General features: G+C 57.7%; 1 protein-coding gene across 2 annotated transcripts; it reads left to right on the forward strand.

Annotated features, from left to right (window-relative positions):
* The first annotated feature begins 666 nt into the window (after positions 1 to 666).
* Prkcg (protein kinase C gamma) lies at positions 667 to 18,518 on the forward strand. 2 transcript variants are annotated; one of them, XM_042683274.1, is made up of 18 exons: positions 667 to 884; positions 1,579 to 1,610; positions 2,535 to 2,617; positions 6,173 to 6,284; positions 6,404 to 6,535; positions 7,214 to 7,370; positions 8,212 to 8,346; positions 8,678 to 8,765; positions 9,052 to 9,081; positions 11,274 to 11,426; positions 11,658 to 11,846; positions 12,728 to 12,819; positions 12,899 to 12,961; positions 13,093 to 13,231; positions 14,888 to 14,968; positions 16,705 to 16,812; positions 17,724 to 17,864; positions 18,280 to 18,518. In XM_042683274.1, exons 1-18 carry the CDS (start codon positions 715 to 717, stop codon positions 18,466 to 18,468), a joined length of 2,094 nt encoding a protein of 697 aa, XP_042539208.1. In that variant the 5' UTR covers positions 667 to 714; the 3' UTR covers positions 18,469 to 18,518. The 2 variants fall into 2 exon arrangements, with proteins under 2 accessions (XP_042539208.1, XP_042539209.1); XM_042683275.1 differs by lacking the exon at positions 11,274 to 11,426.
* Positions 18,519 to 19,088: the final 570 nt, after the last annotated feature.

The raw sequence follows: 19,088 nt of genomic DNA on the forward strand, positions 1-19,088 counted from the left end.
CAGAGACGGGGATGGGGGACGGGGGGGCCCCGGAGGAGACCCCCGAAGGCAGTGACACCCTGACCCCGAGGGGCAGGAGGCACAGCGAGGGAAACTGAGGCAGAAATCCTCAAAGACGTTCCAGAGCATGGAGGCGGGGCACAAGTGTGTGTGGGAAAGCGGACGACCTCCCCGCGACCCCGGAGGACACGGAGGCCCCGCGGCCTGGGGATCGGGCAGGCTCCGCTCCTGGGTGCGGGGCCTGAGCGGACGGACGCGGGTTCAGATCCCGTTGGGGACCCGCGCGGCCACGTGGCCGAAGGGGCCGGGGGCGGGGCCGGCTCCGCGGGCGTCCCCTCCTCGCCGCCCTCCCCCGGAGCGGGGGGGGGGAGGGCGCCCGTCCCGAGTCTCCGGTGGGGGGGGTGCCTTTAAGCCGAAGTCCCGCCCCTCGGTCGTCATGGCAACGCCTCCCCCCCACCCGGGGCTCCCCCATTTCAGCCGGTGCCGGAGCCGCAGCGCCCGCTGCCGCCCGAGCCTCCGGCTGCTCGCGGCCCGCGCCGCCCCGTGGCCCCGGCGGAGCCCCCGGGGCGCGGCGCTGCCCGCCCGCCCTCCCGCCCGCGCCCGCGGAGCCTCGTCCGCCGCCCGCGCCCTCGCCGCCCGCCCGCCGCCGCCGCCGCCCCATCCACCTGTTTCCCCGGGATCCCGCAGCCCGGTCCCCGCTGCGGCGTCGGGGCCATGGCCGGTCTGGGCCCCGGCGGGGGCGACTCGGAGGGCGGCCCCCGGCCCCTGTTCTGCAGGAAGGGCGCCCTGAGGCAGAAGGTGGTGCACGAGGTCAAGAGCCACAAGTTCACCGCCCGCTTCTTCAAGCAGCCCACCTTCTGCAGCCACTGCACCGACTTCATCTGGTGAGGGGCTGGAGACCGGGAGTCTGGGAGGACCAGGAGGGAGGCCGGGGGTCTGGGGGGACCAGGAGGGAGGCTCGGATCAGGGGGAACCTGGAGAGAGGAGCAGGGTCTGGGGGGGGCAAGAGGGAGGCTGGGGGTCTCGGAGGACCAGGAGGGAGTCCAGAGGTCTGGGGGGGGCCAGGAAGGAGGCCGGGGATCTGGGGGGACCAGGAGGCAGAGGTCTGGGGAGGCCAGGAGGGAAGCGGGGGATCTGGGGGGGGGCTGGGGGGACCAGGAGGGAGGCTGGGGATCTGGGGGGACCTAGGAGGAGCAGGAAGGAGGCGGGGGTCTGGGGAGACCAGGAGGGAGGCTGGGTGTCTGGGGGACCCAGGAGCGAGGCTGGGGATCTGGGGGGACCTGGGAGGACCAGGAGGGAGGTCGGGGATCTTGGGGGGACTAGAGGGGAGGCCGGGGGTCTGTGTGGGGGGGGGGCTGGGGCCCAGATTCATGTCACATGGATGAGTCAAAGTGGAGCTGCAACCCCCAGCCTATTACGGGCTTTAGAATGGGGTCTGGACCCCCGGGGCTGAGAGAAGAGGCTGGGGTCTGGCCCGGGTTCTGAGGGAGGAGGGGCTGGGAGCCGGAGTTTCAGGGTTATGGAGGAGGGCCTGACGGTGGGTGCCGTCCACACTGACCCCCCTCTTCGCTCTTGCAGGGGCATTGGAAAGCAGGGCCTGCAGTGTCAAGGTGAGAGCCGGGCCGGACCTCCAGGACCCCCGGACCTCTGCCCCGCCCAGGCGGAGGCCAAGGCCCAGGAGGGAGGCTGCAGGCACACGTGCTCCGTGGTCCCCAGAGGCGCGGGGGAGCCCGGGGCGGGGGGGTGTGGCCGCGGGGGGGGGGGACGCTGGTGGCAGGGCCACCGCGGAGGTGGCGCCGGCCCCGCCCTCGGCCGGCTCCAGGTGGGGACAGATATTTGGAGAATCTGTTGCCATGGCAACAGGGCGATTTGGAAAAAGGGGAGCTGAAGGGTGTGGGGGGGAAGGGGCTGGAGATGCCAAGTCAGAACCCCCCTCCCCAGGCCGTCGTCGCCATGACAACACGATCGTCCTAGGCAGGGGCAGGCCGGGGTGGGGGCCCTGAAGGGGGGGGCGAGGCCCACAACACCAGCTGCCACTGCTGGGGAGTGGGTGAGTCAGGGTGGGAGGCGGCCGCAGCACCCCCAGCCTCACTCCTGCCCAAGTTGCCTTCCTCCGAGATGCTTGAGGATGGTCTGCTTCCTGGAAATCCGTCAGCATCTCCTGCTTCTGTCTTATCTTTTCTCTGTGGCCTGAGGTTTTTGTCCAGGGGACCCAACTGATTCTCTCTGTTTGTCTGTCCATCTACTTGGGACTGAGTCTGGGGCCTCCGGGTCCCTGGTCACTTTGTGGTTGCTGTGTCTCTGCATTTCTTCTTTCCATTGGTCTCTCAGGTGTCCGTGTCTGCACTCTCTGTGTGGTTCTGCAGCTTTCACACCCTCATACTGACACACACACACACACACACACACACACACGTTGGACTGTCCATGCGGAGACCGCTTCTCTCTCTCTGGTTTTCTGTCTGTCTGGGCTTTTCTTTGCAGCTCTCTGTCTGCAGGGGAGCCATCTGTGACTGTCCGATTTTCATCTTCAGTCTGCAGCTTTGTGGTGCATCGACGATGCCACGAATTCGTGACCTTCGAGTGTCCAGGAGCTGGGAAGGGCCCCCAGACGGATGTGAGTGCCCGGACACCTGGTTCTCCCTCCTCGGGCCACGCCCCCGCCCATGCCCCCTCGGCGACCGTCCCACTTTCTCCTGCTATTTTTAAGGCTGGGTGGAGAGGGGGGCTGGAGAGATAGGGGGAGCCAGTCTGGCCCAGATTCTTTGCCCTTGGCCTGGAAAGGGGGAATACCAGGGGGCCTGGGACAGGCTGGGCACAGGTGGGGCCAGCTGGGAGCAAGGGTGAGGGATACCAAGAGCAGCACTGGAGGGCTGGGTGCTCTGGGGGGGGCGGGGAGGGAGAGAAGAGATTTCAACAAATCCAGGCCTGAAGGAAAGAGATGCATACAGGCACTGATATGCAGAGAGGAGAGAAAGCCCTGACAGAAGATCAGAGAGAGAACTAAAAGGAGCAAGTGCAGGGAGAGGTTTGCAGGCACCAAGAGAGGCCATCAGAGCAACACTCCAAGATGCTAAAATGGGAGACGGTAGGTATGGCGCACACTTCGGAGATGCTGAGATGGAGGGGAGACCCTGCAGTGTACACGTGCACACCCACGTGCACAGGCAGACCCCTGTACACACACACACACAACACACACGCACGCACGCACGCGCGCGCTCAGAACCACAGCTCTCTGCAAATCAGAGATCAACAATGTGATCAACTCCGAGTGCTAGTCCTGTCCCTTCCTTCCCTTTCTCACCAAGCGTCAGCTTCCTCCACTGTAAAATGGGGTGACCACCAGCAGAACTGACCCTAGTGATGGACATGTGGTGTCGGATAGGTGGCTGTCAGCCAAATGTGGCTGGTGATGGAACCAGACAGATAGAGGGACATAAATCTAAATTCCATTTCATTCAGCTGGATTTCAAGGTGTTTTTGTTTTGTTTTGTTTTGTTTTTGTTGGCCATGGGGCTTGAACTCTGGGTCTGGGCACTGTCTTCAGCACTTCAGCTCAAGGTGAGTGCTCTACTACTTGAGCCACAATGCCACTTCCAGTTTTCTGGTGGTTCACTGGCGATAAGAGTCTCACAGACATTCCTGCCTGGGCTGGCTTTGAACCATGATCTTCAGATCTCAGCCTCCTGAGTAGCTAGGATGACAGGTGTGAGCCAGTGGCACCCAGTGGTTGACTTCAAGTTTAAACAGCCATTTGGGTTTAGTGGGTACTGAAGGAGATAGGAAAACAGACCCAGGTATGGGCTCCATTTCTTCCAGGGTTTAATACAGATGAGAGACAGTTGTATAACAGCAGACAGGCTCACGCTTGTAATCCCAGCTACTCAGGAGGCTGAGTTCTGAGGATCATGGTTCAAAGCCAGTCCAGGTAAGACAGCCCATGAAACCCTTATCTCCAACTAAGCAACCAAAAAGCTGGAAGTGGAGCTGTGGTTCAAAGTGACGGAGCATTCACCTGGAGCACAAAAGCCCAGGCCCTGAGTTCAAAGCCCCAGGACCATCCTCCTGTCCCTCCCCCGCCAAAAAAAAGAAAAAAAAAAAAGAAGAAGGAAAGAGACAGCACTTGGGAGACTGTGGCCAGAGATCAGTAGTTTGGGACCAGTCTGGGCTACATGGGCTACATGGTAATACCTTGAACAACAACGAAAAGATGAGGAGAGCTCTTCAGAAGCTTAAGACCTCTGCCAGTTTGTCAAGTGAATTTATTCACAGAAGATGTGTCTACCAGCCTGTGTGTGTGTGTGTGTGTGTGTGTGTTTACTGGTCCTGGGGCTTGAACTCAGGGCCTGGGCACTGTCCCACTGGGCTAGCACTCTACTACTTGAGCCATAGCTCCACTGCTGACTTTCGGAGTGGTTTATTGGTGGTAAGAGTCTCACCGACTTTTCTGCCTGGGCTGGCTTCCAACCATGATCCTCAGATCTCAGCCTCCTGAGTAGCTAGGTACAGGTGTGAACCACCAGCGCTTGGCTGTATATGTTTGTATTTATTACCTACACTACCTGCAGACTCACCTGCCTACCTCCATCCTGTGCTTAGTCCTGACATGTTCACTTCATGTCTGTGGGAGTGTGTGTGCGTGGGCACGCGCGTGTATGCACTTGTGCTGGTACTAGGGCTTGAACTTTGAACTCAGAGCCCAGGTGCTGTCTCTTATCTTTTTTCTTTTTCTTTTTTTGTCGGTTGTGGGGCTTGAACTCTGCGCTCTTCAGCTCAAGGCGAGCCCTCTACCACTTGAACCACAGCACCACTTCCAGTTTTCTAGTGGTTTATTGGAGATAAGAGTCTCATGGACTTTCCTGCCCGGGCTGGCTTTGAACTGCAATCCTTAGATCTCAGCCTCCTGAGTAGCTAGGATTACAGTTGTGAGCCACCAGCGCCCGGCTTCTCTTAGCTTTTTTCATTCATGTTTGGCACTTTACCACTTGAGCCACAGTTCTACTTCTGGCTTTTTAGTGGTCAGTTGGAAACAGGCGTCTCATGTATTTTCCTGCCTGGGTTGGCTTTGAACCGTAATCAGTAGATCTCAGCCTCCTGAGTCAGCTAGGGTGACAGGTGTGAACCTAGTGCCCACCTCTGATGGGTTCTTTGAAGGTGCATGTCAAATTATTTGATAGGAAGACACAGAAACTGAGCATTACTTTGGGATGAGGACTGGGTCTTTCCATTTGGCAGGGGGAGGTCTCAGTGTTGGGAATGAGCATGCTCAGAATGGCTGGGCAGGGAAGTGGCCCCACTCTTCACTAACCTCAGGGCTCACACTGGTGATGTCCTTGGCAGTGCTAGCTGAGGAGGGACTAGCTCTGGGCGCCCCGTGCGTGTTGACCCAGACCTCTCAGGTCCCTGCTATAATCCAGGGCCATCCTTCCAGCCCAAGGCTGAGGCTCAGAGAAGCCAGCCCAGGCACCGTAGCTGACATGGTCAGAGTCCGGGATTCAGAGGGACCCAAAAGTCCTCAGAGAACAACTCATAGGAAGCTCAAGAGTAGGAGGATAGAGAAAGGGGATGTCACAAGCCCCCTCCTCTCTGTTCTGCCCAAAATACACCGTGTCAGCGTCTCCCTGCAAACTATATTCAAATTTCAAGACCCCAACCTCTTGTAGTACCTTGCCTCATTTCTTCCAGAGCATCCATTATCATCTATTATGCCTTATATTTTATTCTCGTTGTTTTATTTTGTTGGTTGTGGGACTTGAACTCAGGGCCTGGGCACTGTCCCTGAGCTTCTCTATGCTCAAGACTAGCTCTCTACCACTTGAGCCACAGCACTACTTCTGGTTTTTGAGTAGTATAATATTGGAGATGAGAGTCTGCCAGGGACTTTGGGACTTTTCTGTGTCGACTGGCTTGGAACCGCGATCCTCAGATCTCAGCCTCCTGAGTAGCTAGTAAGCCACCAATGCTCAGCTTACGATTTTTAGGTTGTTTCCCTCTACTAAACCCCCATGTTTAGGAATGGACTCTCCTATCCACTCTTCCCCTAAGGGTCTTTTTCCCCCCACTTTGCGCCAGAGCTCACTATGTAGCTCAGGTTGTCCTCGAACTCAGTCTTCTCTCAGCCTGCTGAGTTGCTGGGATTACAGCCTCTGAGTGTTTTCTTCGTCCCCAGGACCCCCGTAACAAGCACAAGTTCCGCCTGCACAGCTACAGCAGCCCCACGTTCTGCGACCACTGTGGCTCCCTCCTCTATGGGCTGGTGCACCAGGGGATGAAGTGCTCCTGTGAGTGCTGGGCTCGGGCCTGGCATGGACGGGGGCGCGGGGGATGGGGCCTGGGACTGCAGGCAGGGCTTGGGGGTGGGGGGGTGGGGCCACCACCCCTGGCTTCTGTCCTTCACCAGGTTGTGAGATGAACGTACACCGACGCTGCGTGCGCAGCGTGCCCTCGCTGTGCGGCGTGGACCACACCGAGCGCCGCGGCCGTCTGCAGCTGGAAATCCGGGCTCCCACCTCAGATGAGATCCACATTACTGGTGAGACCACTGCTCCTTTCGGGCCGCGCCCCCTGGCAGAAACCGGTCCAGGCCACGCCCATAGGCTGAACCCAGACCTGTGGTTGGCCCCGTCAAGCCACGCCCCCTCTCTTGCTGTGGAGAGGCCTGGCAGAACCCATCAGTGCAGGCCCATCTCCCAAACCAGAAGACCACGCCCTCTCTAAGCCACGCCCACACACTTGATCCCAGGCCGCTGATCACCACGGCCACGCCCTTCCAGCTCCAAGTCCCACCTCCAATTCTGACTGTTGCTGCGACTTTAAGCGACTCTGAGTGGTCACTGTAGACCTCAGGATCCTTAAGTAGGACGGGTGAATGGGGAACCTGTTCCAAGGAAGGACAGGGTCTGCTACCCAGGGCCAGGGGCTGCATGCCTGAGTAAGTGTGTGCCAGTCCCAGGGCTTGAATTCAGGGCCTGGGCGCTGTCCCTGAGCTTCTTTTGCTCAAGGCCAGGACTCTACCACTTGAGCCCCAGCACCACTTCCGGCTTTTTCTGTTTCTGTGGAATCGAACCCAGGGCTTCATGCACGCTAAACAAGCACTCTACCACTAAGTCCCAGTCCCAGTCCCAGCTTGCATTTCTTGATGGCTGACAGGGAGCACCCGGAAGCTCCTTCCTGGATCTCTAAGCCACTCTCCTTCTCCTTCCCCTTCCAGTTGGCGAGGCCCGTAACCTCATTCCTATGGACCCCAATGGTCTGTCTGACCCCTATGTGAAACTGAAGCTCATCCCAGACCCCAGGAACCTGACAAAGCAGAAGACCCGGACTGTGAAAGCTACACTCAACCCTGTGTGGAATGAGACCTTTGTGTTGTGAGCTTGGGTGCTCTGATGGACAGAGGATGGTCAGAGGGTGCTGGGGGCCACACCACCCTAGGGAGAAGCTGGTGGAGGCATTGGGATAGAGGGAAATCTCAAAGGGGGCAGAAGAAGGCAATGGGAGAAGGGACTGGAACACTTGAAGGCAAGGGCTGTGGAGGCTCAGAGGGTCACAGACACAGATCTCAGTGCATTTCATCTCCCTGAGCCCTCTCTACTTCAGAGAGAGTCCCAGACTAGAGGAGAGACAAGCAGAGGAACAAGAAGAGGCTAGAGGAGGATGAAAAGGAAAAGGACTGAAATGGGGCAAGAAGAGAGCAGAGGGACAGATGGAAGACTGGGTGTGGTGGCATACACAAGTAATCCCAGCACTGGGGAGATGGAGGCAGGAAGATGGTGAGTTCAAGGCCAGCCTGAGCTGTAGCAAAACCCCGTTTCAGAAGATCCAGAGAGAAGAAAGCACGCATGCGCACACGCACACACACACACACACACACACACACACACACACACACACACACACACACAGAGGCAGGGGAGAGGGTAGTGGAGGATAGGGAAGTAGCAAAGACCAAAAGAGAAGCCAGGAAGACAGGACAGAGAGCAGGAGAAGCGAGGTGACATTGGCGACTGGGAGCAGGAAAAAGAGCAGGAGCTGGGTGGGAAGGAGGGAAGCGGGACGCTGGGACAGTTATCCACGTCCACTTCAGTCCTCTACTGGCCTTGATGGCAGAGCTCTGGGAGGCCAGGATGGGATTCCACTCCACCCCCAGCACCCACGGTAGGGATGGGGAACCATAAGCTCCAGCTTCTCCCTCTGGCCCACCCTCTGCAGCAACCTGAAGCCCGGGGACGTGGAACGCAGGCTCAGCGTGGAGGTGTGGGATTGGGACCGGACATCCCGAAATGACTTCATGGGCGCCATGTCCTTTGGGGTCTCAGAACTGCTCAAGGCACCTGTGGATGGCTGGTAAGGAGTGGGGTCAGGGATGGTGGTGGACCAGTTACCTCCTTCCACGTGTGGTCTCCTCCTCTGGACCACCGTCTTTCCCTCTCCTTCTTCCCCATCTTCCTTCCCCTCCCCCCTGCTCCTCCTCCACCTCCTTCTCCTCTTCTTCCTCCTCTCTCTTCTTCCTCTTCTCTCGCCGCTCTCTCCCCCCTCTCCTTATCTCACTTTCTCTCTCTCCATCTCTGTGTCTGTCTCTCTGTGTTTCTTTCCTCCCTTTGGATGTCTCTGCCTCTTCCTCGGGTGCCCTGCTCCCCCTACCCCTGCCCGGCCCTGGTCTCCGTCTGTATGTCAGGTACAAGTTACTGAACCAGGAGGAGGGCGAATATTACAATGTGCCGGTGGCCGATGCTGACAACTGCAGCCTCCTCCAGAAGTTTGAGGTACCTGGACTGGCTTCCCCAGGGGAGCCCAGACCAGCCTCCCCCCACTTCAGAGCTGGCCTTCCCCTCTTACCCTCTGAAGGCCTACTGGTCCTGGGACTACAATTCCCAGAAGACCCCAGGCCTCCTACCTTTGCTCTTCTTGGGGGCTCTGGCTCCAGTGTCTGATGGGAATTGTAGTTCTTTTCAATCCCTGTGGCTTGGAGATAATAGAGGTTCTAGATCCTGCTCTGGGGCAATCTCCTACCTCCTTTGGGGCCCCGACTCTGGCTTTTTTCTCCCCCAGGCCTGTAACTACCCCTTGGAATTGTATGAGGTGAGTAGAGTTGAGACATTGTGGTGCTCAGACTGTCTGTCTGTTTTCAGTTCTACATGTTAGTTGAATGGGTGGTTGGCACTCGGTCCATTCTGTACTTTCTGGGTATCCTACTGCCTTGGTCTTTATTAACTTGTTCTGTAATCCAGGAGCACCCATGACAGGGAAGGCTGTGTCTGAGGTTTTGTTCTGTGTCTCTCCCTACTCAATAGGCATCAATGAATATTATTAATACACACCTGCCGGTGCCAGACCCTGGGCTAGGTCCTGGGGCTAGGGGCAGCCTAGGTTCCTACACGCTTGCAAGATGTTGTCCAAAGTACTATATCCACTCCTGACAACTCTGCTGGAAGTTCTTTCTGTTACCTGACCATTGTCCATGCCGTTATGCATGGGGTCTGAAACTAAATGGCCAGGCTGCCCTCTGCACAATATGGTATCTTCTTCACAAATATTTCTTGAGCCAGGTGCTGGTGGTTCATGCCTGTAATCCTAGCTGCTCAGGAGGCTGAGATCTGAGAACTGAGTGGGAAAATCCATGAGACTTTTTTTTGGCTGTGGGGCTTGAACTCTGGATCTGGGTGCTGTCCCTCAGCTCTTCAGCTCAAGGTGAGTGCTCTACCACTTGAGCCACAGCGCCACTTCCAGTTTTCTGGTGGTTCACTGGAGATAAGAGTCTCACAGGTGGGCGCCAGTGGTTCATGCCTGTAATCCTAGCTACTCAGGAGGCTGAGATCTGAGGATCGAGGTTCAAAGCCAGCTTGGGCAGAAAGTCCATGAAACTCTTATCTCCAATAAACCACCAGAAAACTGGAAGTGGTGCTGTAGCTCAAGTGGTAGAGTGCTCACCTTGAGCTGAAGAGCTGAGGGACAGCGCCCAGGCCCAGAGTTCAAGCCCCACGACCGACAAAAAAAAAAAAAAAGAGTCTCACAGACTTTTTTGCCTGGGCTGGCTTTGAACTGCGAACCTACCTGAGTAGGTAGGATGACAGGTGTGAGCCACTGGCACCTGGCGAGACTATTTCTAAGTGATCAACAAAAAGCCAGAAGTAGAGCTTTGGCTCAAATGGTAGAACACCAGTCTTGAGCAAAAATACCCAGGCCCTGAGTTCAAGCCCCAGTACTGGCACCAAAATAGAAAAAAAAAAAAAGAAACAATAACTCTTGAGCTTCAATACTTCCCCAAGCACCACCACTTTGTGTTGGAGAACAAAATCGACCCCTGTTTAGGGTGCTCAGGGGAAAGAGGTCAATTTCTGTTCCAAAGGAGCTGTCCATGATAGTCCCTGGGTCGGGAGAGCAGTAACTGGTGCTATTAAAATGATCAAAGGAGGCCTGAGAAATGACTGGACAGCGGTAGGGGAACAATTCATTCAGAGCGGGCAGAATGGCATGTGCCAAGGCCCTGGGGTTGGAAAGGGAGCAATGTGTTGGAGGCTATCGAGGCAAGACCATGGAGGGGGTGGGGGAGAGACCAGTGGGATCCATTAGAGCTGCTACTGAAGCCACAGGAAATAAAATCTTAATACAGGAAGAAGCCATTAGAGGGTTCGAAAGCATAGGGGAGACATGACCTGGTTTATTTATTTTTAAATTGGTCCCTCTGCCTGCTAAGCAGAGAACACATTAGAAAGGACAGCCGTGGAAGTTGCACAAGCAGCTCAGGCTTGGGGGGGGGGGTGGAGGGTGGAAAGGACAGGCATGAAAGAAAAAGTCGCAAGGCTAGGGCGGGCCAGCAGCAGCCACAAGCCCAGGGAACTGTGTAAATTCACAGCTCTCCCCTCCTCCCCCTCCCCTTCATAGAATCAGAAAGCCTGGGGGTAGGACCCCATGATCTGTTTTGCCAATTCCTCTGAAAGACCCGGGCCTGGAGGCTTCAGTGTGGCCAAGGCCTGGAGGGTTTGACCTGGGGGCAAATTGCTTGACATCTCTATGCCAGTTCCCTCTTCTGGAAAGTGGGTAGGACAGCAAGGCTGTCCAGAGGGTGTAACCAGTAAGCCGATTGTGAGTTAAATAATAAATTCTTCAGGCTGGGAGTAGGGGGGACAGGGATCAGAGAAAGTTCTCCAGCCACGCGAAGGGTGGGTTTTGCCCCATTTTGTCATGTTTTCCTCCCCATCGTTCCCTATCCCCTTCCTGACCGGGTCGTTGCCTGACCAGGAGGGCGCCCCGGGTTCTCTGCTTGTCCACAGCGGGTGCGGATGGGCCCTTCGTCCTCCCCCATCCCCTCCCCGTCCCCCAGCCCCACCGACTCCAAGCGCTGCTTCTTCGGGGCTGGCTCGGGGCGCCTGCACATCTCCGACTTCAGTTTCCTCATGGTCCTGGGAAAAGGCAGCTTTGGGAAGGTTGGATTCTTGGGGCTGGGGGGGGTGGGGGGAGCAGGAGGGAAGGGCAGAGGGGTAGGGGGGGCTGGGAGGGGCGGGAGGGTTCCTGCTCCTAGAGGCGGGAGTGGGTGGGGAGCCCTGGGATCGGCTCCTGGAAGTGCCTAGGCGTCAGCCCCGGGCGTCCCCTTCCCCCACCCTTCCCAGGCCCCGGCCCGGGCCCCGGCCCCGTCCACCCCTGCCCTCCGTCCCTAGGTAATGCTGGCCGAGCGCAGGGGCTCCGACGAGCTCTACGCCATCAAGATCCTGAAGAAGGACGTGATCGTCCAGGACGACGACGTGGACTGCACGCTGGTGGAGAAGCGCGTGCTGGCGCTGGGCGGCCGCGGGCCCGGCGGCCGACCCCACTTCCTAACCCAGCTGCACTCCACCTTCCAGACACCGGTGAGGCCGGGGCGCGAGGGCCGACCGCGATGGCGCCGCCCTGCTCCCCTCGGGCTGGATCTGCCACCCGGGCTCAGCAAAGGCACCGAGCACTTTAAGTGGGCGTGATCAGGAGTGTGTGTGGGCCCGATAGCCTGGGCGTGGCCTGGATCTCCGGTGGGGGCGTGGCCAGGAGTATCTCCTGGTGGGCGTGGCCAGTGTTACGGGGTGGAGCCAGGCCGGGATGAAGGGCTAGATGGGCGTGGCTAGGGCTCAACTCAAAAAAGGGGAGGGGCCTGGATCTCATCCAGGGGCGTGGCCAGGAGGATGACTCCTCGGGGGTGTGGCTAGGGTCATGGGGTGAGCCTGGATGAAGGGCTAGGTGGGCGTGTCCGGGATTGTCTGCTGGAGGCGTGGCCAGGCTCAGCGCGAAAGTGGGTGTGGCTGAACCACATACCGGGCTGTCTGGGGTCTGAATTTGGACTCTGAGTAATGGCACCACTTTTGGATTCTGCCTAAAGGATGCGTGGTAAAGGGGTTTCCCTAAGACTGTGGCAGGGATTCCGAACCTTCCAGGTTTGGGAAGGAGGTGCCTCTGGCTCTGCGTGGGCCCGGCCAGCCTCCAGTACTAGACATGATAGTTGCAGCAGGTGAAGGCTGTCCGTCCTTGGGCCGAGGTGGCCAGAGTCACATGTACATAAGTGTGGCTGGATGTGCAAAGGGCCCCGGCCCGCCCGGATTTCAGCCAGCAGTGTGACCTCAGTTCTCAGTTCTGAGAAGAGAGGCTAGAACTCCTGACTATCGGAGCCACCGGGGATGGACCCGGGGCCCTTGGTGTGGGCAGTCGCTCCAGTGGGCACGAAGGATCCGTCCCTGCCTCTGAGCCCCAGCCTCCTCCCCAGGACCGCCTGTATTTCGTGATGGAGTATGTCACCGGCGGTGACTTGATGTACCACATCCAGCAGCTGGGCAAGTTTAAGGAGCCCCACGCAGCGTGAGTGTGACAGGGCAGGGAGTTGGGGTGGGGAGGGGGACCGCGGGCCACTGACCTGCACTTCCCATGGCTCCTCCAGGTTCTACGCGGCAGAAATCGCCATTGGCCTGTTCTTCCTTCACAACCAGGGCATCATCTACAGGTCAGCATGCCCAGGGCTTCCCGTGGAGGGACAGCTGGCCCCTGAAAGGAGAAGGGGTTGGCACATAGAGCCCAGGCCTGCCCCTTTAAGCCCCCCTTCCCGCAATGTCTTTTGGCACCCCTGTTCTCCAGGGACCTGAAGTTGGATAATGTGATGTTGGATGCGGAGGGACACATTAAGATTACCGACTTCGGCATGTGTAAAGAAAACGTCTTCCCTGGGACCACAACCCGCACCTTCTGTGGAACTCCAGACTACATAGCCCCTGAGGTACTGTGACCCTCAGCTGCCACCCTCCACCAGCTGCCAATGGGCAGGCTGTCCAGTGTTCCTAGTGGGTGGGGCCTGTTGTGGATGGAAAGGGCCATCCAGTGTTCCTAGTGGGTGGGGCCTATTGGTGATGGACAGGCCATCCAGTGTTTCCCAGTGGGTAGGGCCTGTTGTGGATGGACAGGCTGTCCAATGTTCCTAGTGGGTGGGGCCTATTGTTGATGGAAGGGTGTTCCAGTGTTTCTAGTTGGGGGGTTGCTGTTTCCCAGGTAGGCCTCAAAACCAGGTCAGGCATTGCTTCAGTGTTCCCGTCGGAAGGCGGGTGGATGTGCTGTAAGCCGGGAAACAGATGAAATGAGCAGGACCTGTGGGGCAGTGCTCAGGCGGGGGTGGGGATCCATCTTGCAGGGATTCTGGGGGATTCTGAGTGGAGCTTGCAGTGTTCTGAGAAGCCAGAGACTATTTCCAGTCTACCTTGTGGGCGGGGCTCAGCTGCAGCACTGAGCAGTGGGGCGGGCCCTGGAGTACTCTGCTAGGTAAAAACTCATAGTGAGTCTTGCATCTAGTTTCTGTGTGTGTGTGTCTGTGTGTGTGTATTGGAACCAGGGCTTTGAACAAGTACAGTGTATTTTTTTTTTGCCAGCCCTGGGGCTTGAACTCTGGGCCTGGGCACTGTCCCTGAGCTTCTTTTTGCTTACGCTGAACACTCTACCACTTGAGCCACAGCGCCACGTCCGGCTTTTTTGAGTAGTTTATTGGCAATTAGAGTCTCATGGGGTTTCCTGACCGGGCTGACTTTGAACCTCAATCCTGAGAACTCGGCCTCCTGAGTGCTGAGACTACAGGTGTGAGAACTTGTGCCTGGCACTTCTACCATTTTCAAAGGCCAGAGTGGAAGCCTAGGGGGGCCAGGAGGGCAGATGCCATGCCTGAGTATTTTTGGTGGATGGGAAATTGCTGGGCCCTTGTCAAGGGGTAAAGTTCATGCTCTCAACGTAGGTGTACGTGGCTGGTGTGAATGTGGGTGGGTAGCATAGAAGTAACTACGTGTGAACATTCGTGCACGTGGCTGGTGTGAATGTGGGTATATGGGGGAGGAGGGGATGGATGCTGTGTGACCTGGCTTTTCTAAGCTGGGGATGAGGTGGTATTGGGGATGCTGCCCCTCAATTTGTTTTTTTAAACTGCTCAATGCTGTGGGCCAAGTGATCCCTGTTGGTGGTCACCAAACCTGGCTGTCCCTACAGAAGCCATCTCCTGTGCAAAGTTAGGGAGAGAGCCCACCTCCGGCTTCCTGGCATCCATGCCCAGGCCTGGGTGCTGCAGTCTGGGCCCCGGTGCCCAACCTGTCACAGGCAGGCTGTTCAGGAACTCTGAGCAGGTGCGGCAGGCGGGGCTGGCGACTTGGCTTTTGCGTAGTCTGTGTTTGAGAGTAGAAGGGATGTTGTCAGCAGGGAGCCTTCCTTCCCTGAATTCTTCAAAGGGTGGATGGATGGAGCTGCAGCCAAAATGTTCACAGAGTGGGAAGAACTTGGGCCCAAAGCATCTGATGCAGAACAGGCTCCTGGGACCAAGGCCAGAGAGGTGCTGGGCCTCTTAAAGGAACGTCGCAATCCCTGGCTCTGGTCTCTCCCCCCCCCTCCCCCTCCCCCCCAGATTATTGCCTACCAACCCTACGGCAAGTCTGTGGACTGGTGGTCATTCGGGGTCCTGCTGTACGAGATGCTGGCAGGACAGGTAAGGACCGGGGACACCCCTCCTATGCGGCCTCCTTTCTATCTGCAGGAGGGTGGAGGGGAGGAAAGACCTGTACTGCTGTCCATGGTCCTGAAACGTTATCTTCCCATAGGCCCTTGGTGTTCAGCTTTTGCTCTTTTGTTTTGGCTTTTGTTTTGGTGCCTTTGGCACTTTGGTGAATTCTGTAAACCCTTCTCACACTTGGGCACACAAACGATAAAATAAATCAGTCTCCTTGAAGTGTAGCTCTCTCTCCCTTCCCCCCTTCCTTCCTTCTTTCCTTCCTTCCTTCCTTCCTTCTCTCCCTCTTTCTTTCTTCCTTCCTTCCTTCTCTCTCTCCTTCTCTCTCTCCCTCCCTCCCTCCCTCCCTCTCTCTCTCTCTCTTTCTTTCCTTCTTTCTTTCTTTCTTTCTTTTCCGCTTGCCAGTCCTCCTGGGGCTTCAACTCAGGGCCTGGATGCTGTCTCTGAGCCTCTTTGTGTTCAAGGCCAGCGCTCTACCACTTGTGCCACAGCACCACTTCTGGCTTTTTCTGAGTAGTTTAATGGAGATAAGAGTCTCATAGACTTTTTCTGCCCTGACTGGCTTCAAACCATGATCCTCAGATCTCAGCCTCTCAAGTAGCTAGGATTACAGGCGGAAGTCACCAGCACCCAGTTATTTCTCAAAAGTTAATTGCCTTTCCCTAAGTAAGTTCACTGAAACATAGACAGTTGTTTATGATATTTATTTATTTATTTTTATTTTTATTTTTTGGGTCCAGTCGTGGGGCCTGAACTCTGGGCCTGGGCGCTGTCCCTCAGCTCTTCAGCTCAAGGCTAGGGCTCTACCACTTGAGCCACAGCGCCACCTCTGGCTTTTTTTTCTTTTTGCTTATGTAGTACTGAGGAATCGAACCCAGGGCCTAATGCATTCAAGGCAATCGCTCTATCACTGAGCCACCTTCCCAGCCCTTGTTTATGATATTTAACATCGGGACACAGACATATTTGTGGCTTCTTGGCAGTCTATAAAATGCTAAGTTCTTGCAGGAGTAGGAAAGAAAAGAAGGCCCAACAGTAATTCTGAGGCAGGAATGTCTGATTTTTCAGTTGGTTCTGCAGCTTTCATTTGCCTATATTGGAGGAAATACTGCATTTATGCTAAAGGTTGAAAAAAATGCCAGATTTACCCCCTTTTTGTTTTTGTTTGTTTTTGTTTTTAGTTGGTCATGAGGCTTAAACTCTGGGCCTGGGCAGTCTCCCTCAGCTCTTATCTGTGAGATAAGAATCTCACAGATTTTCCTGCCCAGGCTGGCTTTGAACCACAATCCTCAGATCTCAGCCTCCTGAGTAGCAAAGATGATAGGCGTGAGCCATGGATGCCTGGCTCCCCCTATTTAACTCAGGTGCTTTTCTCTTACATGCACAGCCCATCTAAATGCTCAATTTAGACCCGGGCCTTCATGTTGCTTTTCCTCACCCTATAAAGAGTCAAACCCTTCCTCCAACCAGAACAGCCTTGAGATGACATATGTATTGCCCAATTGACATCTTGATGATTTGCAGATCAGAGAAGGAAAGGCCGGCAGTGGAGGGACACAGCTCGAGCTTGAGCATGCAAGTGGTTGGTGCTTCATCAGCACTGCCCATGGGGAGGGGCTAACCGGGGGGTGTGTGGTGTTCCTGGTGAGTGGAGTACAGAGGCTGGAGACATCAGGGAAGGAGGTCTGACAGGCCTCTCATTGTGTCCTTGGCAGCCGCCCTTTGATGGCGAGGATGAAGAGGAGCTGTTTCAGGCCATCATGGAGCAAACGGTCACCTACCCCAAGTCCCTTTCCCGAGAAGCCGTGGCCATCTGCAAGGGGGTGAGGACCCCAGTCCCGGCTTTGCACGCTCACAACCCGTGTATCCCACTAGCCATGGCTTGGAAAAGGCTCTCATTCTTCCACTTGCCTTCCTCCCGCCTTCCAGAAAAGTGGATGGAATACACAGGTTTTGCTAGAACCACATTGGTCACCTTGTGGCCAGTCCAAGTCCTGGGGTGCCCTCTACTCTCCTCACTCCTCCACAGCTCCCACCCCGTGCTTACTGCAGTCACTACCATGAGACTGCAACCCGCGTCTCCCTCAGGAGCTGCCCAGGTCAGAAACACTGGAACTCCTATGCTTGGGAAAGCTACCACAGCTGTGAGTCGAGGCGTCCTCTCCCCAAGGGAGGGAGAGACTGTGTCCAGAAAACAGTGGCTGGCCCCGAGGGGGTGAGAGTGGGAGGGCCGGACACTGGCAGCACCACTCTGTTTCCTCTCTGGTCAGAGGACTGTCTCCCTCTGGCTCTCCAGCTCACACCTCAGCCTCTTTCCACTCGGGATGATGGGCCTTTCCATCTGGGCATCTCCTCCTGTGTGTGTGTGTGTGTGTGTGTGTGTATTTGTGCCTCTCCCTGTCTTTCCCTCCATCTCCCTTCTCCCTCTCCCTCTCCCCCACTTGGATCTTCCTCCTGCCTCCACCCCTTTCTTTCTGGGCCGCTCACACCCTCCCATCTTGGTTTTGGTCTCTCTTGTCCACCCCTGGCCTTTGGGGCTGGATTTCCTCTGCTGCCACCCCGGTATATTTAGTCCCATTTCCTTCTTTCTTCTCCCTGCCCCCCCCCCAGTCTCGTGCCCTCCCCGTCGCGGGTCTGCGCCCCCTTCTTCCTCCTCTTCCGACCTCCGTGCTGATTCCGCACCCTTTGTCGTTCTCTCTCTTTCGCGATCTGTCTCTGCGGCTGTTTCCTGCAGTTCCTGACGAAGCACCCAGGCAAGCGCCTGGGCTCGGGCCCCGATGGCGAACCCACCATCCGCGGGCACGGCTTCTTCCGCTGGATCGACTGGGAGCGTCTGGAGCGTCTGGAGATCGCGCCCCCGTTCAGGCCGCGCCCGGTCAGTCACCTGCTGGGCCGGCCCCGGGGGGGGGGGGGCGGGGGCACCCGAAGCTCCTCGCCTGGGGTTACCTCTGCCCAGATCCCTGAAAGGGGGGCAGAGACCAGAGGATGGCAGGCGAGGGAGCAAGAACTCAGCGCCGCCCGCCCCCCGGCCCCGCACAGACCCCAAGGGGCTCGCCCAGATCCCAAGGGCCTGCACAGACCCAGGGGTCCCATCCCGCACTGACCCCCGGGGCCCTGCACAGACCCCCGGGGTCCCGCACAGATCCCCTGGGCCCCACACAGATTCTAGGGCCCCTGCACAGAACCCCCCAGGCCCTGCACAGACCCCTGGGCCCCATACAAACCCCCGGGGTCCCGCAGACCCCCAGGACCCTCACAGATATCGCTCCCCTTCCCCCCGTTTCCCGCAGTGCGGCCGCAGTGGGGAAAACTTCGACAAGTTCTTCACACGGGCGGCGCCGGCGCTGACGCCCCCAGACCGCCTGGTGCTAGCCAGCATCGACCAGGCAGACTTCCAGGGCTTCACTTACGTCAACCCCGACTTCGTGCACCCCGATGCCCGCAGCCCCACGAGCCCGGTGCCCGTGCCCGTCATGTAGCCTCCCCGCCGCCGCTAGGTGTCGCCAGCGCCCCGCCGCCCCCATTCTTCCCCCCCCCAACCCCACCCCGCATTCGGCCTCCAACCCCGGGGTTTGAGGCGCCCCCCCCCCCAGCGTTTCCGGCACTGCAGACTCCACACGGCCTGGACCCGCTCGGGTTCGAGGCTCTGCCCTGCCCAGCCCCGTAGTCCAGCCCCGTAGTCCAGGTCCCGGTCCGGGTCTCCTCCCTATGAGAGCTAGGCCTCCACCGGCCCCACCCCGTCTGGAGGCTCCGCCCCGAAGTCCCACCCGCCCAGAGGCCACGCCCCTTTCAGAGACCCCACCCCCACCCCTCGCGAGGCCACGCCCAATACAGAGGTCCCACTCCTCACGAGGTCCCGCCCAATCCAGAGGCCACGTCCTGTCCCCTGTCCATCCACAGGCCGCGGTAGACCTCCAGGCCCCCACCCCGTCTTGCCCCGTCCCAAGGACCCCACTCCGTTTGAGGGGGGGGGTAAAGGGAGCAGGGGCCCCGTTCCAAACCCCCTTCCCCTCATCCCTGCTATGGCTCTCCCATCACCACACCCCTGCCACGGGCCCTCACCTCTGCCATAGCTCCCCCACCCCTGCCTGCCGTAGTG

This window comes from Dipodomys spectabilis, unplaced genomic scaffold (genome assembly GCF_019054845.1).
Source record: "Dipodomys spectabilis isolate Male_0828 unplaced genomic scaffold, ASM1905484v1 ptg000080l, whole genome shotgun sequence".
In the NCBI taxonomy this organism is placed as follows: domain Eukaryota; kingdom Metazoa; phylum Chordata; class Mammalia; order Rodentia; family Heteromyidae; genus Dipodomys; species Dipodomys spectabilis.